Source organism: Scatophagus argus, chromosome 14 (assembly GCF_020382885.2).
Source record: "Scatophagus argus isolate fScaArg1 chromosome 14, fScaArg1.pri, whole genome shotgun sequence".
NCBI lineage: Eukaryota > Metazoa > Chordata > Actinopteri > Scatophagidae > Scatophagus > Scatophagus argus.
Window position 1 is genome coordinate 9,208,653 of NC_058506.1, and position 25,527 is coordinate 9,234,179.

The 25,527-nt window shown below is 39.4% G+C and overlaps 1 protein-coding gene across 5 annotated transcripts in view; it reads left to right on the forward strand.

Annotated features, from left to right (window-relative positions):
* Positions 1-25,527, forward strand: part of mink1 (misshapen-like kinase 1) — a 32,769-nt gene that overhangs the window by 5,763 nt on the left and 1,479 nt on the right. The window contains exons 3-31 of one of the 5 annotated variants that reach the window (XM_046410053.1): positions 345-527; positions 618-728; positions 828-918; positions 1,020-1,150; positions 1,235-1,289; positions 3,547-3,625; positions 5,516-5,691; positions 5,805-5,874; positions 5,985-6,195; positions 8,982-9,089; positions 9,692-9,778; positions 12,186-12,359; positions 12,450-12,620; positions 12,892-13,158; positions 13,587-13,666; positions 13,789-13,892; positions 13,992-14,083; positions 14,861-15,012; positions 15,115-15,232; positions 16,480-16,596; positions 16,867-16,978; positions 17,242-17,391; positions 18,127-18,270; positions 18,872-19,006; positions 19,141-19,241; positions 19,369-19,518; positions 19,609-19,768; positions 19,875-20,014; positions 20,121-20,220. In XM_046410053.1, coding sequence (XP_046266009.1) covers positions 345-527; positions 618-728; positions 828-918; positions 1,020-1,150; positions 1,235-1,289; positions 3,547-3,625; positions 5,516-5,691; positions 5,805-5,874; positions 5,985-6,195; positions 8,982-9,089; positions 9,692-9,778; positions 12,186-12,359; positions 12,450-12,620; positions 12,892-13,158; positions 13,587-13,666; positions 13,789-13,892; positions 13,992-14,083; positions 14,861-15,012; positions 15,115-15,232; positions 16,480-16,596; positions 16,867-16,978; positions 17,242-17,391; positions 18,127-18,270; positions 18,872-19,006; positions 19,141-19,241; positions 19,369-19,518; positions 19,609-19,768; positions 19,875-20,014; positions 20,121-20,204 — 3,753 coding nt within the window. In that variant the 3' untranslated portion in view covers positions 20,205-20,220. Of the gene's footprint in view, positions 1-344; positions 528-617; positions 729-827; positions 919-1,019; positions 1,151-1,234; positions 1,290-3,546; positions 3,626-5,515; positions 5,692-5,804; positions 5,875-5,984; positions 6,196-8,981; positions 9,090-9,691; positions 9,779-12,185; positions 12,360-12,449; positions 12,621-12,891; positions 13,159-13,586; positions 13,667-13,788; positions 13,893-13,991; positions 14,084-14,390; positions 14,817-14,860; positions 15,013-15,114; positions 15,233-16,479; positions 16,597-16,866; positions 16,979-17,241; positions 17,392-18,126; positions 18,271-18,871; positions 19,007-19,140; positions 19,242-19,368; positions 19,519-19,608; positions 19,769-19,874; positions 20,015-20,120; positions 25,484-25,527 lie in introns of those variants that run through there. The other 4 variants (XM_046410052.1, XM_046410055.1, XM_046410054.1 and 1 more) reach the window with 4 other exon arrangements.

The following is a 25,527-nucleotide window of genomic DNA, read 5'->3' on the forward strand; positions in this document are numbered from 1 at the left end:
GAAGTGAGTTGCTTTAAAGCTGAGCTGACTGGACTGGCTACAAAAACCATTAAATTGAATGCTATTTTGTTAAGTGTTCTGCGAATTAATTTCTCAGAATAGAGCAATTTTATCTTACTGCTATGTCAGTCAGTTTTTCAGCTGTCTGTCCAGAAAGTTTAAAGCGACTGTGACAGAAAGATAAAACGGTCCGGTAGAGGAAAATGTAAAAAAAAAAATGGTTAAATGATGTGATGAAGCACTTAATGAGCAAAATTCCAGGAGGTCAAGAAACACAGAGTCTCAGTTCATTTTAAACTTGGTTGGCTGTTGTTAACGATGATCCAAAAATGTTGTTGAATCAGGGCCGTCACGTGAAGACGGGCCAGCTTGCTGCCATCAAAGTCATGGATGTTACGGAGGAGGAGGAAGAGGAGATCAAAGCAGAAATCAACATGCTGAAAAAATACAGCCACCATCGCAACATAGCCACATACTATGGTGCCTTTGTTAAGAAGAGTCCACCAGGACATGATGACCAACTTTGGGTGCGTCTTTACTTGTACCCGGTCCGATGATTTTACAGCAGTGTGCTTCATTAATTCTTAATTAATCGCTAAGTTTGTGTTTGTACGAAGCTGGTGATGGAGTTTTGTGGTGCGGGATCAGTGACAGACCTGGTGAAAAACACTAAGGGCAGCTCTCTAAAAGAGGACTGGATTGCTTACATCTGCAGAGAGATCCTAAGGGTGAGAAATCACAGCTACACCAGTTAAAAGTAATCTGCAGCAAAGGTTATTGCAAGTTACTGCTTACTGACCAATTTTGGCTTATTTGTCTGTGGGCAGGGCCTTTCTCACCTACATGCCCATAAAGTTATCCACAGAGATATCAAGGGCCAGAATGTGCTGCTGACAGAGAATGCAGAGGTCAAACTTGGTATGTTGAATGCTTGAAAGTTTCTGGCTCAAAAGTAGGTACGTGCGTGTTATCCCTCATCATCTCACAGCCATCTGTCTGATTCCTTTGTCCACATTCAGTTGACTTTGGGGTGAGTGCTCAGTTGGACAGGACTGTTGGCCGTAGGAACACCTTCATCGGCACACCTTACTGGATGGCACCTGAGGTTATTGCCTGTGATGAGAATCCTGACTCCACCTACGACTACAGGGTAACAGCAGCACTGCATTTATATTTTGTGTGTAAGCACATATAAAAAGATGGCGACTTACCTTATTTCTTGTGTATATTATAGAGTGATATCTGGTCCTTGGGGATCACAGCCATTGAGATGGCAGAAGGAGCTCCACGTAAGTGCACCTTTTTTTTCTTTTTTTTTTAACCTGTTCTTGGTTATATCATGCTTTTCTGTGTACTCAGCAACAGAACATGTCTCGTCCTCTCAAAGCTCATTCTGAAAGACATGATGAATGAGTCTTGTCTTGCATATGAGGCCTTGTTGTCTGTGCCTTCAGATGGACAGCTGACTCACTGTAATCAAGGTAGTGTAGTCGTGAGCTGGCAGTTGGCGTGTGGAGGCTGATTGCACAGATCTCTCTTGTCTCTTTAGTGGGGAGATCTGTCTGCCTCGAGAATTGGTGTCAAACCTGACTAAGAAGCAAAGAAAATCTCACTTAAAAGTAGCAGCCAAAATGTTTTCAAAATAAATTACCTCAGCACTGGTAAAGAAAGTCCATGTTAAACAGTGGATCATCCTGAGTAACTTGCTGTGCATAGTATATTTGACCAGTTGGTGCTTATAATACAGCTATGTGCAGCAAAACTTGATTTGCACTCTTGTGTGTGTGCTTATTAGTGTATTTTAGTATTGCATTGGACATTAGAGCAGTAGCATAGAACAATATGGGGCTGCTGTTACAAAATGTGCCTTCTGTCTGCCTGAATTTTACAGCTATCTGCAGGTAATTGTTGAACTGGGGACAAACAGTTCTTTTGAATAAAAATAAAATCAAATTCGGATTGCTCCTCTGCTGAAAGCTTTTAAAACTTTTTGCTTTGTGTTACTTGGCTGTGCACAGTGATTTATGTGTAAACTGAGACAAGAAGGCTGTTTTTCTATACTGACTGTAAGTCTCAGTTTAAGGTGTTTACCTATAGTCTATGAACAATGATGAACTAGTTTGGAAACAAATCATGAACCAATGTGAAACTTAGACACGACTGATGTGGAAACCGTAAGCTTCCAGTGGTCCACTGAGAGTAGACATTCTGTATTCTTTCTATTCTAGATATTTCAGTGAGGGATTTATTTTAAGAATTCCTAGCAAATTAATTGATCTCTTTAATGCAAGAAAGGCATGTCTTTATTCAAAGTATTTTTTGTACATCTCAGCATGTCTGGAGGGGATCTTTAAGCTTAAAGTTCAAGGGGAGTCCAGTTTCGTTGTTCTGTTGAAGTCTACTGACCTCTTACAGACCTCTTACAGACCATGTTGTTGCTGCTGTGAATTACTTAAGGCATACAAGCCAACTGTCAAGCTGATGCTGCTGCATTATAAATTATGGAGTGTGTACTCATCACTCTATTGGGATAAGTACACACTCATTAGTGATGCTGTAACCATTTGTCAGTCAATTTGTTAGTTGATCAACAAAAATAATAATTTTAGAAGTAATTTCTCATTTCAAAACCATCATAAATGTTTTCGGATTTCTGACCCATTTGCCACACAAACTAAACAATGTCAAGACACCACGTTGGTCTTGGATAATTTAAGGTGGTCAATTCTCATTTGCTACATGTTTCGATTTTTTTTCTGTAGTGAACTGATTGATCAGTGATGATGCTCATCATTAGTTGCAGTCTGAGTTGCTGTCTTTCCTCATCTTCTATTTTTAATGATAATCACTACATTTATATAACAATTAAAAAACAACAAGTTCATATTCAGTTATATATATGTATCTTATAGCCATAGTCAAATTATCAGAAGTGTGTTTGGCATTTGTACTGCCAACATCCTGTCAATGGGTGATCCATTCCTTTTGAAATTAAAATAAACCATGCAATTCTGTAGAATAAATAATATTTTTTTCTTAAGCATTACTAGCATAGGCATTTCATGTCAAACAGTCTTGTTAGATAACTCACACATTAGCAGTATAACTGTGAATTTCCTGTTTTAATGTGGCCCTTAAAATGCTGAAATAAGCCTCAGGCTGTCTCAAGTCACGTTGCATATGTCCAAAAGACTGTGTTACAAAAGCCTATTTACTGTCAAAGTGTAAAGCTAACCAGTCAGGTTTAGCTACCTACCTACGCTGGGAACACAATGACTCACAGGCCTTGTTCTTACATTCAGTGTAACAATAAGCCTGGGGTGCCAGGAAATATTGGATAACAGCAGCTGTAACCATGATTGAGGATACAAAGAATATGTGTAATGGTGGATAGTAATACAAACTACCATGTGTGAGAGTTATGATATTTTCTCTAACATCAGATTTTTGCTGTTCCTTTTTCCCCTCTTTGTACTGTAGCTCTCAGCACAAGTAGGAGGATTTAATACTACCTAACAACTCTTACCATCTCTTTTATTTGTGTAGCCTTGTGTGACATGCACCCGATGAGGGCCCTCTTCCTGATTCCCAGGAATCCCCCTCCAAAACTTAAGTCCAAAAAATGGTGAGTTATCAACAGTTCTGCTGTCTTTGTGAGTTCAGAGCCCTGTTTAAATATACATGATGCATGTGTGTGTAAAAGTGTCAAATCCTAAACATAAAAGAAAGTTGACCATTGTTAAAGCCCAACTGAAATGAAATAACAATTATTATTTATTTATTTTGTCTTTGGTCTGTTTTCTCCTTTGAGAAAAAAATTAGAAACCGAAATGAGAAATTTTAAATTTTACATGTGCTCTTTTCACGATGGTGGCCTTCAGTTATGCATCAGTTCAAGAGAATACCATCTATCTGCCCAGGTATCTGCCTTTATAGATGGAGACCTAATTTTGATTCAGCCAAATCTTGCATAATGTCAACTTTGCTTACTTCGTTACTTACTTGTTTCTGTCACTGTAGCACAGACACTCTGGCAGTCTTTCTTCTGCTGTCAGGCAACCACAGACACAACCACAGTTTTCCAGCCAGCCGAGAGTAAAAGGAGCATTCCTGATGTTTCCCGAAATACAATATTTCTTACTTTTGGTAATACAAAAAAATGTTAATGATACATTTAAAAAATACATTGATTTGCTTGATTGATTATTGTTGACTATGAAAATGGATGGCTAAATGTGATTTCAGTTGGACTTTAAAACGAAAGAAGAAGGTATAATTTTCGCTATCAGATTCTGTGTAGTACACTACATAGTAAATAAGTTCTTTTCCAGTATTTTTCATTATCAAATTATATGAATACCTTTTTATATAGTGTATCAGACAAACATTTGAAGATCATCTCTATTTCTGTTGAAATAAGACATCAGTTTGTAATAAAATAAGTTCTGCAATAATCAGGTAGCCAAATCCAAAAAGAAATATGATAAACAAAAGTGGTCATGGAAGGAGTGCACATTTACATGCACTGTTTTAACATGGTTACTCTGTTGTACTCTTGTTGTTTAATAAAACAAGCTACTGCAGTGTGACCCTAACCAGATTCAGTGCATATAAATTCACTTAATGCGATGGAAAGGATGCTGTTTGTGCAAGAAGCAAATGCTACAGGAAAATTTGTAATTTTTCAAAGCTTCAGGTTACTTTGGGTGCAAGTGTCACTTGATTAGGTAATGTGATGTGTGAGAATTCATGTGCTTTGTCCCAGTATTGATACAAATATCATTGTGAGCAAGGCAACAAACTCAAGGAAATTAAACTAATTTGTCTTTTTTTCCCCTTCCTGCCCTGTTTATTTTGTTCCTGTTACTTTTCCTTTTGCTCGTTGGTGGACCCATTTAGTATAGTTCACTGCATACAGAATGTAATGTTTCTTTCACAGTGATTTCATAATCTTAAAGAAGTTTTCAGTCAGTACAGTGTTACTCAGGATAAACAATTATACAAATACAAAAACATAAGTGATGCACAAAATAACAGCTCTCATACATATAGTTTTAATTGCATGATATTGTAAAGTGATTGTGTTGTTCTCTCATTTTAGCTCCAGTTTCAGAGTAACTGAGTGAGAAGAAAGTAACAACTGATAGTAAAGTAGTTTTTCAAATTGTTTATGTACTGTTCACTCTGTTTACTGGTTAATTGCAGCTGCTAGCTCCCCTGTCAGTCAGATCATTTCTTTAAAGACATCACAGAATGAAGTGGTTCAGTGCTGAATGTTGGGATTTCAACTGGGAACCTTAATGGCTTCAGTTCATGCTTTCCTACAAATGTCACAGACCTAATTCCGCCCCAGAAAATACTGGACACATGACAGGGGCTAAAGACAGACCCTGTCCCACTTCCATTGCTCTGGATTCTTGGCATTAACAACCCAGCCGCCAACTGTTGTGTACCTCCCCACCCTGCCACTTTTCCTCACAAGTTTATCATCCTCTAACCTCCCCCTTCCTCTCAGGTCCAAGAAATTCATTGACTTTATAGAGGGCTGCCTTGTGAAGACATATCCCAGCCGACCATCCACAGAACAGCTGCTCAAGCACTCCTTTATCAGAGACCAGCCCACCGAGCGCCAAGTCCGAATCCAGCTCAAAGACCATATTGACCGTACACGCAAGAAAAGGGGAGAGAAGGGTAAGCAAATGAGATGGAAAGAGCCAAAAAAGATGTGACCCAGCCTACATTGTTTTGTCACATTGTTTTTTCATTTGATGTATAACTTCTCTTTATTCTGTTTTTCCTTTTAGAAGAGACAGAGTATGAGTACAGTGGTAGCGATGAAGAAGATGAAAATCGTGGCGATGACCGAGAGTCAAGGTAATTGCAGTTTGTCATCTCTGTCCAAGTAGTATGAATCCTTGTCTTGCGCTCTCTGTGTGATTGTCCTTGAAAATTCTCTCCCACTTATCTTCAATTTTGGTCATCAGTTCAATCCTCAATGTCCCTGGTGAGTCCACCCTGAGGCGGGACTTCCAGCGTCTGCAGCAGGAGAACAAAGAGCGCTCGGAGGCTCACAAGAGGCAGCAGGCCCAACTGGCTGCTCAGCGCAGGGACCCTGAGGAACACAAGAGACAACTGTTGCATGACCGGCAGAAACGCATTGAAGAACAGAAGGAACAGCGTCGGCGACTTGAAGAGGTATAATCTGTGAAGGAATTTGATGCTGTGAAACACTGTTAAAGAGTTAATAGATAAAAATGAAGCTACTCTCCTATCGGTACACTAAATATAAGCTATAGCCAGGAGACTGTTGTCTTAGTGAGTAGTAATTAGTGAGGTTAATAGGTGCTGGCAGGTGCATGTTGTAACTTTGTAGATAACAAGGTGACCATTTCCTTCTGCTTCCAGTCTAATATCCAAAAACATCAAATTCCATCTTAAGGAAAGATATTTTCCTTGCTTTTATTTTAAGTTTCTTTCTGTCTTGTGTCACAGTTTTTCACACAACACTTAACATTATAATGTTAAAGGTTATTGCAATACTGCACTCAGTACTGAGATTTGAGATCTGGTACCTGCAAATTAAAATGTTTCATAAGCTTGGCACTGGTGGTGAAAAGTATTTCACTAGAAAGAAAGATTAGAAAGTTCCTGAACTGTGAATTGGGACTCAATTTACAAAAAGTAGGTGAGTTTTTAAGGGATGTTGTTGTCATGTACTTTGAGCTTCAAAAAATTTGACTGTGATATTAGGTACAACCTGTGCTTAAAACCTCTCCCTAGTTGAGGGAATAAAGACACATGCAACGGCTGTGAGTAGTGCAGATGCACACATTCATAATAATGTCAGATTCTACATTCACCCCACATTTCTCACAGCTTATCATCATGAACTTTTCTTTTTTTGTATAGTGATGGTTTTTATTCCTATAAATGTACGTATTTATTTACATATTTATAAATTTAAAACACAAAGATGTGATATCTGGGATAGGACATTGGTGTCCTGGACGCTATATAAATTGTAATCCTGCGCATTTTACCAAAAGCTTATGATACTAATATACGATGTTTTTTTTAACCAAGCAACTAAAATGTCAGATTCCTTGTCTGTAATGTGTTTTTTCTTATCCTGTCCTTCTGACACTAAACTGCTTGCTATTGCCCCTATTAGGCCCCTCAATATTTGGTCTACTGCTGCATGCTTTGGTCATAAATGCACAGCATTGCATGCATTGTATAAATTGTGAACTATAAATTATACTGTACATATTAAATTATAAACTTCACCGATCCAGTTGCCACCAATGCGCAGCCTCCATGATTAAATAACTATTTGCAAATACTCAATAAAAGTTCAGGTCACCATCACTGGCCACGGTCCCTGAGAACAGTAACATTTTGTTTACTAATACTCATTATAATTAAATAAATAGGTGAGGAACAGAGTGAGATTATTCAGAATAGAAGAAAGTCAAACCCCTTGCAACACTAGTATGAATTATTAATTCTGCAAACATTTGCCCCGAGTGAGTTGTTTGTGAGTATGAAGTTAGAGAGTAGTTTGACTCATAAGAAGTTTTAAGATTATTGAGTTGTAGCAGTGGTTCAAGCTTCAGACTTTCTCTAGACGAAGAGACCTTATCTGCCTGTTATGAAGCTGTGAACCAACCTTGGGGGCTGAATGTGTTGATTTGAAGAACAAAATTCTTAGAAACTACATGCATCTATTTTTAAGGTTGTAAGAATTAAACTAAACAACTAACAAGCCAACTGTGGTATAACTAAAAAATAACAGCGCAACCAAGAAATGAGAGATAAAACTGACATAACTTTCACAGTACGTGTAGAGACATATGATAATGTTTACATGTTGGCCATCCCACATCTGAATCACCACTGAGATATAATCAGCTCATCCTTCTTTGTTATTACCTTCACCCCCAAACGCTCCACCCAAAACAGTCTTTTACTCTCTGTGTTAAGTGTTTGCACATCACTGTATGGAATAATGCAAATTCCCACTGACTCTGGTGATCATGATACCTGAATGTGTATCAATATATCATCTTCTCTTCCCAGCAGACAACTGAACATGCTTTGAAGTGTTAATACACAGTTGACATGAAATTGTCATCATTACTGACAAATAGTCATGAAAAACAACAAATGATGATGAAACAGACTTGAAGATTTGTTTACAGTGTGATTTAATTGTTAGGATTGAGGTGACGGTTAAAAACATGCTTTTAGACATGGTTTTTGCTATTGCAGAAGATTTTGAAAGACATGCCCATAAAATTCAGCTCACTGGTAGGCTGACAAAGTGCCAGCAGCTGTGAAATGTTTGAGGGGTTATGTGGGATTTGAATCAAGCCAACATAATTACACCGCTATTGCTTTGTTATTATAGGCATTGTGCCAGATCGGTAAGGTATTTGACTGCAGGAAGACTGAACACCCTTAATATACATCCATCTCATCATGTGATGTCTCTGGCACTTCTGTTCAGCTGTGAAGTGGCAACTACAATTGAGTGAGCAAAAGAGCTCTGGGTGTTTCGTCTCACAACCAAGTTTTCATTTTTTTCCACTCTGGTGCATTAAATAAGTGAATAGTGGATCCCTGCAATGTGCAAGTTGTTTATTTTTTATGTCTGGTTCTCATTTTACCACATATAACAAACCTTGTTGTTTCAGTGTTTCCTTAAAATTGGTTAAACACTGGTCTATTCCAAATGTAAGTAGGAGAGAGATTTAATCAAAGCAGGACACTTGAAAGATTATTAGGATGCAATAGGTGTGTGTGTTTGTGAGAGTAACTCACAGCCTCTGCTCTTCCACTCCCTTTATTTATTTTTTCCAGCTTTTTGCACAAAAAACAAGGAAGGGTTTGCTTATAAGCAGGCTATCCACTGTAAATTTCCATGTGCAAACATAGAAACTGTGCTCATTTTTCTTTTTCCTGTCACCCCTCTCTCCCAGCAACAGAGAAAAGAGCGAGAGATGGTGAGGCAGCAAGAAAAAGGTCCCCATCGGAGACTTGACGATATGAGACGAGAGGAAGATAGAAGGTTGGCTGAGAGAGAGCAGGTAACCAACCACAGGAGACGTGGGGCTGCAATCAGCCAATCAGGGTGAAGTGTAGGTGTGTCCACCGGCAACACAGTGCAAGTTGCTCTGGTGGTGAAATTCCATGAGTAGGTTGCCATAGCAGCAAGGGTCTAAATTAGTGTATTTATTCAGAGATGAGTTTTCTGTGGGTGAGCTCTCTGCGTCTCTTATGCTGTTTCCAGTCTACCCTCAGTAACACAAGAGTCTGGCATCATAGCACCATCACCTGTAGTGTCAAATACAGATTGTATGTTAGTATGGTGCCTTAACAGTGTATTGCTGAATAGTTATTCTTAATGTAGTCATTTATCACAACCTTTGTGTAGTACTAGACTCTGATGTTTTATTTCATGGTGACTTTTATTTGTCTCTTTCAACTAAACAGGGACTGCATGTTTTATCAGGAAAATTCAGTGTTGGCGTTGTTGATTTTTATCAGGGCAACACAGTTTCTGTTATTTGCTGGAAAAGCATTACATAACTGTTGTCTGCCCCTATCATCCACCCCTCCCCCTTGTATATTCATTTCCCTTTTCCCACCTTAATGCATACAATACTTGTACCTTCTTACCTTTGTGCAGGAGTTTATCAGGCATAAGTTAGAAGAAGAGCAGCGCCAGTTAGAAATTCTTCAGCAGCAGTTGCTTCAGGAGCAAGCACTGCTTATGGTAACTAGTCCTCATTACTCCTTTATCATTTCATGTTTTTGCTGCACAGGATTCCATGTCTTCCTATGGATTATATTATCTTATGAACGAAAATACTGTGTGTCCTCACAACAATGTGGCTTTTCAGTTTACGTCAAAACAAAACACTGCAGTAATACATTTCTGCTTGTGTCTGGGGTGGATGTTTTTAGGTGGAGTAAAAGGCATGAATATTTGTGCAATATGACAGCCCTACATGTATTTACAACAAAATAGAGCAAATTCAGGTTTTAGATGTGCAGCCCCTTGATGTAGATATGTTCTACATTTTGAAGAGTGTGGGTGCATCTCCCACAATATTGCATGTCTTAAAAAAGGCATGCACTGGCCTAGATTTTGTGGGCAGTTTTGGGAAGATTTCAGAAGCATTTCCACACTTCAGACATCTTTGTTTGAGATAGCTTCTTTGGAGCATATAAATTGTTGTCATTTGAATTGAGTCACAGCCTTAGGTCTTTATTCCTGTGTTTTTGGATGGAAAATAAAGCCCAGTCTTCACTACTGTATGCATGATTCAATTCAGATACCTACGCATGCTAGATAAGGAATAATCCCTGTTTATATACATCATCTTGTCCCTGGAGTAGTTTTGGGAATTCTGGTGTAGTTTGGTGTAGTGACTACAGTTGGTATTGCATGATTACATGACATAAAAGGCCCCAAATAACTTTTTTTCCAATACACAGTCAGTTGAAAAAGAACAACTGTAAAGCTGTGAAAACATTCTTGACCGCTACAAACAAGACAACATGACTCTTCGTCATGATTTGATTTGTCAAAAATTTGTCCTATGTGTCTAGCTGTAATACACCTGCATGTAATGAACTCAGTCCCTCTTAGGTTTTTTTAATCAAACATGTTAATACTATCTTAACACTTTCTGTAACTGGTTTACAGTTAAGAGCCTTCCTTTAATGATTTTCATTAGATGTAATGAAGATGGTAATAGGCAAAACCTGAATCACATTAAACTAAACCACTTCTAAAATCAAATGAAATCTAACAAAAAGCATGAATAAAAAAGGACTTCTGGACATCTTTGATAGGTAGCTGCAGAAAGTGTGAAGTCAGCCATAATTCACTGCAAATAAAAGTTGTCTCAAATCTATATTCATATGTCTTATGGTGCTGTTGTTTGTCAGTGAATAAATACGTGACATAGAGCTGTCCTCTGTGTTATCCTTCAGGAAGGAATTTTAGCATTCCGTTATCTCATAGTTTACATGGAAGTAGTTGATAATAATCACTAGCCTGGCCTCAAACAAAATGAGCATGAAAGCTGTTTGGGAGGAGTGGAATATCCCTCCTATATCTATCTATATATATATATCCATATATCTATATCTATATCTATATATATATATATATGTATATATATATATAGATATATATATATATATATATATATATATATATAGATATATAGATAGATAGATATATATATAGAGAGAGAGAGAGAGAGATTAAAAATCCCTAAAAATTGAACATATCTGTGTTAAGGTCACAGCAAGGCAGGAAACCCATATCTCCCTTTTCACAGGAGCTTACTTAATGTCCCTCTGAGGGTCATACTGTACTGTAATCCTTTGATTGTGTCCTTGACCTACTGTAAAGTCCCCTTTCACATGGGAAAGCACCTGGGCGAGGTATCCCTATCAGGTGCCAGACTAGGCTCTCTCACTGTGGAGGAAAGCACTCATTTTCAGAAACCATATTTTGCTTATTTGCATGAACAGTCCTGTGCTTTCACTCACTACACAGGGCCATATGTGAGCATCATAATGAAGATTGACTTGGAGATCTAGTGCTTTGCTTTGTGGCCCATAGTGATTTACAATTTAAGCAGTTAAGAAGAAGAACAAATGAACAAAGAAGAACAAATTATAACAAGTATTTTGAATATGCAATCTCTGCTGATAGGAGAGGCAATGTCATTCTGAGTCTACATTTGAGTGGCTCACAGTTGAAACTCCTATCATTTCTCTGTAATTTCTTGTTTCCACAAAGGCCTTCAAAGGGCAAGGAGACCTGTACTTCAAACTCACAGTGGAAAACACAATTAAGTCAACTGACTCACTTTTACATTGCAAAAAATGTTAAGCTACAGACTCAATCAGTATTCTTTTGATGTGGGTTGGTAACTGACTGCTCCACTAAAAGTAGGACACGAAATGATACAATCTGCCCAATACTTTTACTGTTTCAGTGGATTAAAATCAGCATTGATCAACTAAGTATATAAACCTCTGACTGTAGTTTTGGTGAATGAATACTTGATGTTTTGCAGATTTATTATGGCCAGTCTGACTTGTCTGCTGACCAGTCTGAGGCTTGCAGCAGCTTGACAGCAGTGTATTTCTTTGCTCAGGAGTATAAGCGCAAGCAGCTAGAGGAACAACGTCAGTCAGAGCGGCTGCAGAGGCAGCTACAGCAGGAACATGCCTACCTGGTGTCTCTGCAGCAGCAACAAGAAAAGAAGCCCCAGCTCTACCACTATAACAAAAACTTGGAGCCAAACAACAAACCTACTTGGGCCCGTGAGGTAGCAATGTCACCTCCATTTCAAGTATTACACACCACAATCAAACTGCTATATAAAGTAAACCCTCTTTCACTGTCATTCTTATTTCAGGTGGAAGAGCGAAGTAAACTCAACAGACAGGGCTCACCCAAAATCTGCACTACGGTCTCCGACACTGCCATCCAGTCGCGCTCTGACTCAATCAGCCAATCAGGAGTGGTCCAGTCTGCTCAGACCCCACCCATGCAAAGGCCTGTTGAACCCCAAGGAGGCCAAGGAAAGGTGAGTTTTTGAAAATGGTTAAAACAACTGAGGATACAACTGCTTCTGCTTTTCTGCCCCAAATTCTTGAGCTGCTTTACCCTTTGTCTGTGCTACCTTATTTACTGCCTTCTTTTTCTTCTTTTCCCTTTTCATCCATCATGTAAAAATTAAAATAAACAACAACTTAAAAATCACCTTGGAATACAAACACAATCTTGCACTTTCTTGCACCTTCCTCTTTCCGCTCGGCTGCTCCGCCGTCCTGGTGTGCTGCTGCTCTCCTCTGCAGTTCCAGATGGCTCACTTGGTTCCACTGAAGCCTTATGCTGCCCCTGTCCCTCGCTCTCAGTCCCTCTGTGACCAGCCCACTAAGACCATGTCCGCCTTCCCCACCCAGGATCCCTCCCTTACCCCCACACCCCGCCCCATGCACTCTAGAGAGCTGGTGCGTCAAAACTCAGACCCCACATCTGAAACCCCGGCACCACAGGCACACCAAATCAGAGAGGATCGTGGCCCTTGGATCCGCCTGCCAGATGTGGAACTCCCACCCAAGGTGAGCTCTAGAGGCTGGTTTTAATTTAGCAGAAAGTGTGCAACCCCAAAACATAACCCCAGTTTGCACTAGCTTTAACAACACTATACACAAATACCATGTTAGCTCAACTACAGTTAATAAACTGGAAATTGAAAGTCTCAGTCTTAATAAACAAAAACTTAGTCTAAACTAAACGTTTTTCCATCAAAGCTCTGAACTGCATTGGTGGTGGTTAAAATACCACCCTGTACTCATGAGGGTGAAGAGTAAAATTGTTTGTATACCCTCAAAAGTGGTAAAATCCTCAGTTCATCTTTGGTGCATTAAGGGGTACTTGGTCACCCTGATGACAGGTTCTTAAGGGTGGTGTTGGGGGGTTAAAACAAGAACACATCTTTGGTCATACTATTTTACAAACTACTGGTAAATGATGTTTCTGTTCTCAGATTCCCCAGAGGACAGCTTCTATTGCCACAGCTCTCAACACCAACCTCACCTCTGGCATAAGACATCCAGTAAGAGCCAGGTACTGAAGACCTCTAAGTGATTTGACCAGATAATTCATTAAACTAGTGCCTCCTAAATGGTGGTAAGTTTTCATAACGACTTCAGATAACTGATTTGTGTTGTCAACGTGTCCTCTGGCAGCAATCCAGATCTCAGCCGCAATGATCGCTGGGAGAGAGGAGACAGTATGAGCATCATATCCAATCTGCCCCAGACTGGCTCTCTAGAGAGGCATCGCATCCTCAGTGAGACCCTGCCTCCCCAGTGCTATTTCTCTACATACTGTGTTTGCAGAATGTCTGATATCAGGATTATAACTACACTGTACACATTCCTGTTGGCAGGTTCCTCCAAAATGGATTCGCCCATTCTCTCCCATGATAGTCGTCACAAGCCAGGGGAGTCTCGCACCTCCTCTCGCCCTGGGCGCCCTGCTGTAAGTGGTTCCCTCTAACAGACATTATGTTGCTCCAGTATCCCATACTAATAAAACTAATTTTAGCATTACTGTCGGCCTGTGTGCCAAACATGATATTGCTCAGACATAAGAGGTTGTAAAACAGAAATCACCAATTTACTGTTCAAACCAGTTAAATCTCGAATGCAACTGTTGTTTAAATTGATATAAAGAAAACTAACCAAATGTTTTCTTCTCACATTACCTTTCCTTTTCATTTGATCTACTCCACACTGTTTCTCCTCTACCCAAATCATTGTTTGTTGACTTTACCTCAAAAATTCAGAGTTACAAGAGAGCTATAGGGGAGGTTAGTATCACTGTGTCTTTGTGCGTTGTGCAGTGCTCAGTGTTTGTGCATGAGTTTGTATCTGCATTCCTTGTTTCTAGTACATGGAATGAATTGCATGCTCTAAACCATTTTTGTCTTCATTTTTTGGGTAATCATGTTTTGTCTTTGAATGAAATTCTATTCTTTACAAGTTTTTTTGTGCTATTATGTGAACATCCAACACTCAACAAAGGCTTGACTTCATTTCAAAAGTCACATAAAACATTCCAAAATATCATTAGGTGACAAGCTCTGAGTACTGGGGCAGTTTCTGAGCCCGTTCATCTGATGACCCCTCACCTTCAGTCGTGTTTGAATTGTCTTCCATATTAGTATCACATATTATCACACACTTTTGGCTGCTTTCTTTAATAGCTCAGATGATGTTTAAAACATTTTTGAATGTGTTCTGTGTGTGTGTGTAGGATCATGGACTCTTTGCCAAGGAGCGCGCTGAGGAGCAGCCGAGGCCTCCTGTCAAGGCCAATGATTACTCTTCCTCTTCGGAGAGCAGCGAGAGCAGTGAGGAGAGCGAGAGTGGCGAGGGAGCAGAGGAGGAAGAAAGCCCCACAGATCGGTAACACTAACGCTGACAAATACTAACAATTCACTCTTTTCCACTTTGGAAAAGCGTTGGGTCCTGTGTCACCCTTGACTTCTGTTCCTCTTTTGGTCTCAGTCACAGGGATGCAGACACTGACTCAGTCAACACCATGGTGGTTCATGAAGATGAAGGCGAGGGGGGAGAGGCAGAGCAAGCTGGAGGCTACGGAGATCAGACCATGCTGGTGCAGAGAGTGAGTCATCTGTATACGTACTGATGTTTAAGATGCATTGTGACTTGATGGAAACATCAGTGCAATACATGTGAAAGATCCAAATCCATTGGTCTGTTTTGTTGTTTAGTGTTGTATGCTTTTTTTCCACATGTGAATGACCAAATGGCGGAGGTGCAGCATGCGGCATCATTTTCTGTTCATTCATTTTATTTTCTATCTTTCTATTTACCTTTAATGAAGTGTGACAGCAGAAAAATTAGGATGTCTAAAATATTGTCATTGATCATGGAGTTTCACTTTCACTTCCTCAAAGCCAAAGAATAGCACTCACTCAGGAAGCCACAGCTTCAGAATTGCTCATCTGTTGATAATTTCAAGAATTTTAGGATAAAGTAGCGCTGCTTGGTATCTCATCATAGGTAGACTGTAAATATGCCCAAGGGGATACTGAAAGACAGCAGTGTGATTCAGTGACAGACAACATGCAGCTAACAGGTGGCTATGCAATAAGCATCAAATGTTTGTGCCAAGCTACACTCACGTCACTGAATATCAGGGAAACGACATATAGTTATTCATTTATCTGGCATTATAAATAAAACAACAAACATTATACAGTGTATGCAGAAATGAGAATTTTGATTACTTTCACATGCACAGTTATTTTGCTTTTTTTAAAGCAAGTTTGATATTGACAGCACAGAAATTCAACTACATCACATAGAACTGTGGCAGCCCTACATTTATGTCATCCACTAGATTAGACAATATCATGTTCAGGAGGCCATGTTTCATACCACTGTGCAAAGGAGAACTTCACTTTACCACCAGGTGTGCACAAGTTATGGTTCTGACTGAGACAAAATAAAGTTTAAATTCATGAAGTATTTTATTTTTTGTTTCCCCCTTTTACTTAATGTTGCAGTAAAAAATTCCAAGTGAAGTCGTTGTGCATGGCATCTGTAACCTGACCCAATCTGATATCTGTTTGGAGTCATTCAAATGATGGTGACAGAGAACAGAACATAATTTTGCTGCATGTGAATCAACAGAGGCACCTAAGTGACAAGACCATGAACTGGACCTTTTAAAGCAAGTTTGGTCACAACTGTTGCTTCACTTCCTGTGGTTACTGTGGTGTCTTTAGCAAAGAGGTCATGTCCTGGTAACTGGTACAGCAGATTAGCATAAATCAAGTCTGTTACTGATGTTATGTAATACATGGATCATACAAGGTGTGTGTGTGTTTCTCTTGTACCTGAAAGACCCCAGAGAAGCGGAGCCATAATGGGTACACTAACTTGCCAGATGTGGTTCAGCCCTCCCACTCTCCCACTGATTCAGCTACTCACTCTTCCCCTGGGAAGGACTCTGTTTATGATGTGAGTCTTACTGATGCTAAGTATATCAGTCCTAAATTCTGGTTTATTTTTATGTGTTCCCTGTCTGTCATCAGTCCTCCAAAAACACACATAGTTTCATGTGAATCAGTTCAGTTTGCAAGTGGACATCATGACAAATACAGACCTTAGAACTCCTGTTCAAATGCCATGCCATGTTTTTAATTTTTGTCTGACAAAATAAAGTCTCCCCAGACTAGATGTTGAATTAAATAACACTGTACAACTAATACACCCTCTCTGCTCCACCAGTATCAGTCCAGAGGTTTGGTTAAAGCATCTGGCAAGTCATCCTTCACCACCTTTGTGGATCTGGGCATGTACCAGTCACCAGGAGGTCCAGAGGATAACATGTCAGTCACTGGTGAGTCAAAAGTTTTTCAGACTTGCAGCAATGTCTGCTTGGATATTCTTGAATATTAAACCAGAGAGCTACACCTGAGTATTCACCACTTGAACCTGACTTTTCATTACACTGCTACTAAAAATCTCTACAAATGTAACACTAATTGACTGTAGTTTCCCTGTGAGTGATTTGTGTCTAGTTCTAAACTTTGTACCATTTTGTCCTGGTTTTGAGTTTTCCCTCCTGAGGTAAGCCATGTCCATTACTGCGTATGTGTGTAGGCTCCAGGTTTGAGCAGCTCAAGATGGAGGTGAGGAAAGGTTCCATGGTGAATGTCAATCCCACCAACACACGTCCCCCCAATGATACACCTGAGATCCGCAAGTACAAGAAGAGGTTCAACTCTGAGATCCTATGTGCAGCACTCTGGGGTGAGAACAGATACAATACTTCAGTATAAATGCAAAAAATGTAGAACATCAAGCAAGATTAGATGCCTAAAACTAACTTATTACTCAAATTATTATTAGATTGCAAATTCACAGACTTAAAACTTGGAGTAGAGAGAAATGAGTCAGACAGACAGTTATTTTAACCCTTGGCTCGACATCCTGAAAATAAGTAATATGTCAGTTCCAGCAGGGCTATGGATGCAAATATAATCAAAACGGAAAACTTGTGACATGGAAATTAGTTTTGAGGCCACTGGTGTACCTACAATTAGTGTGACATTAATAACTCTTCATGGGAGAACACAGCCACTCTAGTTTCATCATCAAATCTATTTTTATCTTCCAGCCTCTTCTCACAAGCTGTTTTTGCCTCGGTGAAGACTTGTGGGGAAAAAGCTGTGTTTTTATGTGCCAGCGTCTTCAAATAGGCTTGTAGACAACGAAGTCAAAGTGACGTCACAGTTACAGCACATTTATCTTACATTACCTTTTTTTTAAAAATTCTCTTCCAAATGAATTGAAATATCATAGTGTTATAGTTTTTGTACACTGTGATGTGGAAATAATTTTGGAACATAAAAGCATGTGAGATGTCATATAGTTACAACACAAGTATCCTGTAAAAATATTTTTAGCTGTAGCTACAGGAAAACCAATAATTACATTTTATGCTAAATGAAAAAGCTGTTTATTTGTGCATGTGTTTCTCCCCAGGTGTGAACCTCTTGGTGGGCACAGAGAATGGTTTGAAGCTGCTGGACCGCAGTGGTCAGGGCAAGGTTTACCCCCTCATCAACTCCCGCAGGTTCCAACAGATGGACGTCCTGGAGGGTCTGAACCTGCTCATCACCATATCAGGTCATTACTGCTGCTCATTACCAATCTGCTCTAACTGCAGTTGGTTAAAGCTGTCTGTGCTTTTGGCAAAAGACTTCTGTCTTTACGTAGATGCCAAACACTAGATGCCAAATTGTGCTCACGCCTGCACTGTTGCTATTTTACATTTCATTTTGACTTTGGACTTCAGATACCTCCTTTTCATCATGATCTCAGACCAGCTGGGTACTGAAAATGGGAAACATCAATATTACAAAATACTGTATTAATACAGATTATGCCTGATGCTTTTATTAGATGTTGACATTTAATAAAACAGTCAGTGGCAATGTTAATGATAGGGAGAAAGATGCGGTCGACACATTTGCTTATCATTTGATAAAAGTTTAGAATTTAGCAATCCCTAAGTCTCTACAAAACTATGAGAAACAAAATCATGAAATTAATTTGATGATCAAATTATTTAAATGTATTTCATGCTTTAATTTTTATGTATACCTGCTAGTCCTGTGTATTTTCTGCAAATCTTAATATGGTCAAGAGATGATTAAAACCACTGTTAACATTCATTTAAAAAAATGACTGAAATTAATCTCACTGATCACCTTCTGTGTCTATTAAGGCAAGAAAAACAAGGTGCGTGTCTACTACCTGGCCTGGCTCAGGAACAAGATCCTCCACAATGACCCCGAGGTGGAGAAGAAGCAAGGCTGGACCACTGTGGGGGAGATGGAGGGCTGTGTGCACTACAAAGTTGGTGAGTGACAGATGATGGTTGTTCATCACTGCGGTCTGTTCCACTATGGATACGTTGTCATATATGCTTCTGGTGCTGTAAATTATTGATTACAAGTATCTGATGTCAGATCGCCTTGTGGTTGTTCTGTCTAGTGAAATATGAGAGGATAAAGTTCCTAGTGATTGCTTTGAAGAATGCTGTGGAAGTCTATGCTTGGGCACCGAAACCTTATCACAAATTCATGGCCTTCAAGGTAACCCTCCCCTGTCCTGTGAGCTAGATTAGTTATGTGAGATCAGTCAACCTGACCAGGGTTCAAGTTGATGATCTACTCATGCTTACTTTCTGCTCCCATACCCCCTCCACTCCTTTTTAACCAGTCTTTTGCAGACCTGCCACACAGGCCTGTCCTGGTCGACCTGACAGTGGAGGAGGGTCAGAGGTTGAAGGTCATCTACGGTTCGTGTGCTGGATTTCATGCCATTGACGTGGACTCCGGAAACAACTATGACATTTATATCCCCGTTCATGTAAGCTGTGGAGATGTCAGAATTTTTTTTCTGTTTTTGTGAGACGTGGAACCTACAAGAGCTCATCCCTTCTGTTTTCGTCTCAAACAGATCCAGAGCCATGTGACACCTCATGCAATTGTGTTCCTGCCCAGCTCAGATGGCATGGAGATGCTTCTGTGCTATGAGGATGAAGGTGTCTACGTCAACACCTACGGACGCATCATCAAGGACGTGGTCCTGCAGTGGGGCGAGATGCCCACATCTGTTGGTGCGGCTCAAATCCAGAAACAGAAAACAATAGATAAAAGTAGAAGCATCTTCTATATAAGCTCATATCAGCTTTTGTATTGCTAATATTGCATTTTACTTTCTAGCTCATATCTGCTCAAATCAGATCATGGGATGGGGAGAAAAGGCCATCGAGATTCGTTCTGTGGAGACTGGCCACCTGGATGGTGTCTTCATGCACAAAAGAGCTCAGAGACTGAAGTTCCTTTGTGAGAGAAATGACAAGGTAAGAGAGATGTAGAGACTGAGAGCACAGGGCAGTCAGGTCAGTAACGGCAGCTGAATTTAAAGATGTTACTTATACAGTGTTTTGTTTCTGTGCTGTTCCTCAGGTTTTCTTTGCATCAGTGCGCTCTGGAGGCAGCAGTCAGGTGTACTTCATGACCTTGAACAGGAACTGCATCATGAACTGGTGAAGGAACAGCTGCTCTGGTCAGTGTGTAGAACCCAGCAGGGTTTGGAGAATGAAGTGCATCTGAAATTCTTACAAAACGCATGCACTCAGATGTGAACAGCTCCCTGTCTCTCTTACTCACGCTCCAAGACACACACACACACACACACACACACACACACACACACACACACACACACACACACAAACTATCACAGACAAACACACATACAAAAACAATCTCTAAATCCAATCCATTCCAGCCCACACTCCCTAACTCACAGTTTCTATCAAGGCCCCCCTGATATGTTCTCCCTTGAATCACTGATGAGCTTCAAATGTTAATACCGTTTATTAATTTGTACTGTATATATTCTTGTCTTGATTTACTTTACTTGGTGGACCTGTGTTCAGTCGTGACAATTTAGTTTCTGATCGTGAAGTATGTTATAAACATTCCTTGATGGTTCTACAATAGGTTTTGAAGAAGGCATTATTTACCTATACTGTATGTTGAAATGAAGCTGTAAATAGGTAGCATTTAGAATCATTTGCAGGCCTCTCACATAGCCTCCATTCAGTGTGTTGCCTCTGGACACACGGACATCAAATAATAAAATGCTGGAATGTCCATCTGCAGTGGGCCCCACCCCACTCCCAAACTCCTCCCCATTATTTTGGGACTCGCACAATTTCAGGGAGGCTTAAAAGAAAGATTTAGTACATTACAAAGGGACACTGAAGTCAGGACAAAGTAGCTTGTTCAAATATTTTCAGTTATCTGTAGTAGACCGAAACCTGAAGTCCTGCTTTCACTAACTTTTTTTCTGGCGTCAGTGGCAGATGTTGTTGCCATTCTCTTAATCATGGCAAGTAGCCTTGATTGCTTCAAAAGCAAAATAAATTTCAGTCTGAAAACAAATAAATAATGAAAACCAATCGGAGGTCTCATTAATGTCCAGTACACATAATCAGTACTGTGAAATCCTGCTTTGCCTTGTTTTTTCTATGGTTTAAGTGAAACCATCAGGCTTGTATCTAAACTTTTTGTTTTCATAGATTTACAAAATACAAAAAATTTGTTATTTATATGTAGTGATTCTGTATCGGTATTAGCCTACTGGTATCCTTAATTTTACTGTAATTATATTGCTATTATACTGCAATATATGCTATTCTCGTGGAGTCTTTGTTCTAAGAGGGGAGTTGAGTATTTGGCTGGTAGTGTCAGGGAGTATGATGACAACGTTATGAGGATGTGAGAACGTAGAAGGAGGGCCTCTCTGAGATTATAGTGATTAAGGGAGATCACTTTTGGGGGGCTTTCAGCCTCCTACTGCAGTGATCTACTCTACTGTATTATATTTCAGTTCTTAGGTTTTTTCACTGGTGTGGATCTTTTTTGTGAGAAGTGTTTGTCCATGGGATTGGAACAGCTCATAGTGGGGAACAGTTCATATTTGTCTTAGACCAGTGGAAAAATTTAATGGAAAATGACTCTGCAATACCACAGAAGGCTCCATCTCATCAGGCACTTTGAAGAAAACGCTGGAAAACATGAGACTTAATATATTTTATATCTCTACATTCTGCCAAAGTTCACAGTATATTCTGCAACGGAGGTATTAATTAAGTCCAAAGGGCAATGGAGCTTAAATGGTGATGGTATAGAGATTTGACAAACTTTCCCCATAGATCACTAACCAATGTTCCTTTCACATCCAGAAAAATCAGCTGACATCTCACCAATACTGCGGTATCGTGCTCTATTAGCTGCGTGGGATATTTCCTTTAGATCTTCAGTCTGTGTTTGTTAGTAGTGCACATGTTTTTCTCCTTTTAGGGGAATTTACTGTCTGCTTTGTTTAGGAGGCTGCATGTAGGAGATACTACGTGCTGTCAGACACCAGGCAGTGTCAGGCAGCTTCAAGAAGTAGCTCTGATTATCTGTCAGCAGTGTGTAGGTCAACAGCTGATTCAGTCACATACGGCAACATCGACAGGTTTGCTATTCACACGTGGACATTTTAAATTCCAGCAACTTCAAAGTTCTTTGCTCCTGTCATGCATCTTGTCAGCATGAAATGGTAAGGGAAATTTGGAACTTTTTCAGTAAGTTAATTCATCTACTTAGAAGAAAAAGCTGACATGTTGATGTTAAGAGACTCTAGTTGTATTTTTTTTTTTTTTTTTGTGCAAACTGCAAATATGGAAAGCTTTTATTTATTATGAAAGGAATCTTGGCTTGTGATCAATGGGATGATCTGCTAAAAATCACTTTTTAAGTTAACGCGGTATATTTTATACTGTCAAAAAGAAAGCTATTAAAAATACAGTATATGGTCAGGGCAAAGAGCGTGTAATTAAAGATTATATAAATAGATGGTTAATTTTATGGTGAGATTATAATACAGACTGTAAATGGGCATGGAAAGCACTTTCAGTAAACGTACATTTACAGATATATCTTGAGCAGATACTTTGGTGTGCATGTAAGCCATTGAAATAGAGTATATAGTACTGTATCAAAGTTTTTTTCCCCTCTAGTGAATGTGTTTTTATTCTTAAATATCTGTTGTGTGCCATGACCTACATTTCAAATGTCACAATTACAGTCCACAAGGAGCTCTGGCACTCATGCTTTTTACGGTCAATTTTTTTTTTTTTTTTTTTTATCAATCTGCCATGTTTACAGTTTAAGCAGTGCCTTGGAGTTGGGAAGGCGAGAGGTTTATGGATGCGTTTTGAGCCCCCCACCCCCTACTTGTCTCTTTCTTGAAATCTCATTAAGAAGAGGCACAACTATATTTGCTCCCATTTTATGATTTATGTCCTGTGCCAGTTAAGTGCACTTAAGTCAAATCCAGAATATCCTGTAGATGGACTTGAAATGCTTTTTTGGCACTTATATAACCTGGAATGATCCAACAGACGCTAATCCCTTCAGAAGGTTGCAATAACAAATAAGTTATTACATGTCCAATTAATTCAATGTAACATGTAAAGGATCCACTGACAGTGGAGGCCAGCGTAGAGAAAAGCCATACGTTTGAAATGTGTGTGTAGAAAAAACTTAGTACAGGTCTGTGATGTAGGGTCTTGCAGCAAAAATGAGACGAGCTCTTATTCTTTAATGATGTCGATTGTGTGATCTTGTAGTGGGGAAAATAGCTTGGTATATTCTGAGAAGCCTATTTTATAACATATGTAAATTAGTCTATATTGAGAAATAAAAGTGAATGTAGATCTATAAGACAGATTTGTATTTATATAAAAATGTGTACCGCTCTATTAATCAAAGCACAATGTATTTTAAGGCAAAGAGATCAAAGCTATGAGTGTAACAGAGAGGTGGAGGTTTCTTTCTTCATTCGCTCAGTAATTATACCACTCATCAGTATGTAATCAGTCTAAGTCATTGGTTATAGTGAATCGAGTAGTCCGCCGAAACAGCTGTCTGTCATTAGACAGTGTCAGTTAGTGCAACTTTTCAGTGATCTAGACAGAAACATAATGTCTGTCTTGCTGTTCCCATAACAGTCAACTGTGGCTATGATTCAGACACTTGTGGTGACTCACACAGATTGCGTTTGATCTGACCTTGGTTGAAGATTGCCTACGTGCGTTTGACAGGCTGTTAATATGCTCAGGTGACGACAGGGATCATCACACAGGTGGTGTGGCACTGATGTTAGTGGCCCTTGTGAGGTTATTGGCTCTTGGCATTAGGCTTGTGTGCATCTATTTATAAGTGACAGCTACAAAATGTAAAGACAGTTAGTCAGCTATCGTTTTGTTTTTGTCACCACCATGTTAACTCTGTAACATGGTTAGACTCACAATGGGCAAACACACACAAAAACCGGCTCCTACGCACAATGCAACTCAACTGCTGATGGCATTCATTTGAGAGATTAGTTTCTAGCACAAATCAGGAACGGGTTACAGAGGTGCGCACTTCTTTGTAACTCCACACTAAATTTTTTGTTGTCTTTATCTCTAATCAAAGATGGCTAAAGTGAGGTTTTATACTGCTGTTTTTTTCCCCATATCCAGTAGTTCACCCCAACACCTATAAACTTTGATGAGCAAAATCAGTGGAGTACACAGGAGATTATTACATCGAATAAAAAATACTGTAACTTCATATTTATGCACTCATCCTTACTGATTTGTGTCGACAGTTGCTGATATCAGTGCTTGTAGATTTGACTTGATAAGAACAGATGTGTGTATTAGAAGAACACCCTCCTTTTACTAATTTAATAAAATTGATCTCAAAGCCTCTCTGCTTCTATTTTTTGGGTGCGGAAGTACAGAAAGTCATCAACTTGGTTGAGGCAGTCATTTCCAAATATTAAGCTTTAATTATTTAATTTAATGCAGCACACATTCTTATCATAGGTTGTTTGTAGCACTGAAGAGTAGTTTTGGTTGTTGATTTCCCCCAAAAGTACCTTAAGATGTCAAAGTCCAATTTTGTTTTGTGCCAAGAGCCATTCAAGTGCATGAACCTCACAACTCCTTAGTTGTAAGACAACTTTGTGTCTTGTGCCAGAAACATGAACACGTTTGTTGGCTTAATTCATGTAACTCGGCACAAAGATTGTCATCAGAAAAAATGGGGCACCACCGAGTTTTAGGTGTAGCGCTGAAGGTGTTTCAGAAGCAATACAAGCATTTGAATAAGTCAAAACCGTGGCTGTCCACCTTAGTGGGACTTGCAGGAGGAGATTCTTCAGTGGCCTTCAGCGGGCTGAATGTAGGCTGGTTTGTGTGTCGCTTGTTCGAGAAGTTGTTCTGTACCCTTTTGTTTGTAATCCCAAGAAATAACTGCTTCTCTCTGTCAGTTTAACACACTCGCCTGTTGGGATGCTTGTTCTCGTTTTGCTGTAATGAAATCCCAGAAACTGCCTTTATGAACTATCGATAAATGGATGTTAAATAATAATTTGACGAGGCACTCCTCTCTTTTAGCTTACATGTCTAATCTGATGTATGTGTGGAATAGCAGCTGGTACTGGGAGTGAGGCAGATCAAACTTGGGGAGCTCTAAAACGACATGGATCTTTGGTCAGAACTACAATATCTATTATTCTTTTTCAATAACTTTTTTTTTTTTAAAGACGGTAAACATCTTTGCAATGTTTTAGTGTGTGTGCGGGCGTCTGTGTTACTTGTGAGAGGTTAACTCCAGATTGTATTTCATAGACTGATAAACTTTAAACTTTCAAAAGATTGTGTTGAATGAATTCATGTCTTAATACAGAATTGTTTGAAAAATAAAATACCTTGATCTCATATTAGTCTGTATTGGTTGTTTCATTTCTTTTTTTTCTGTCCAA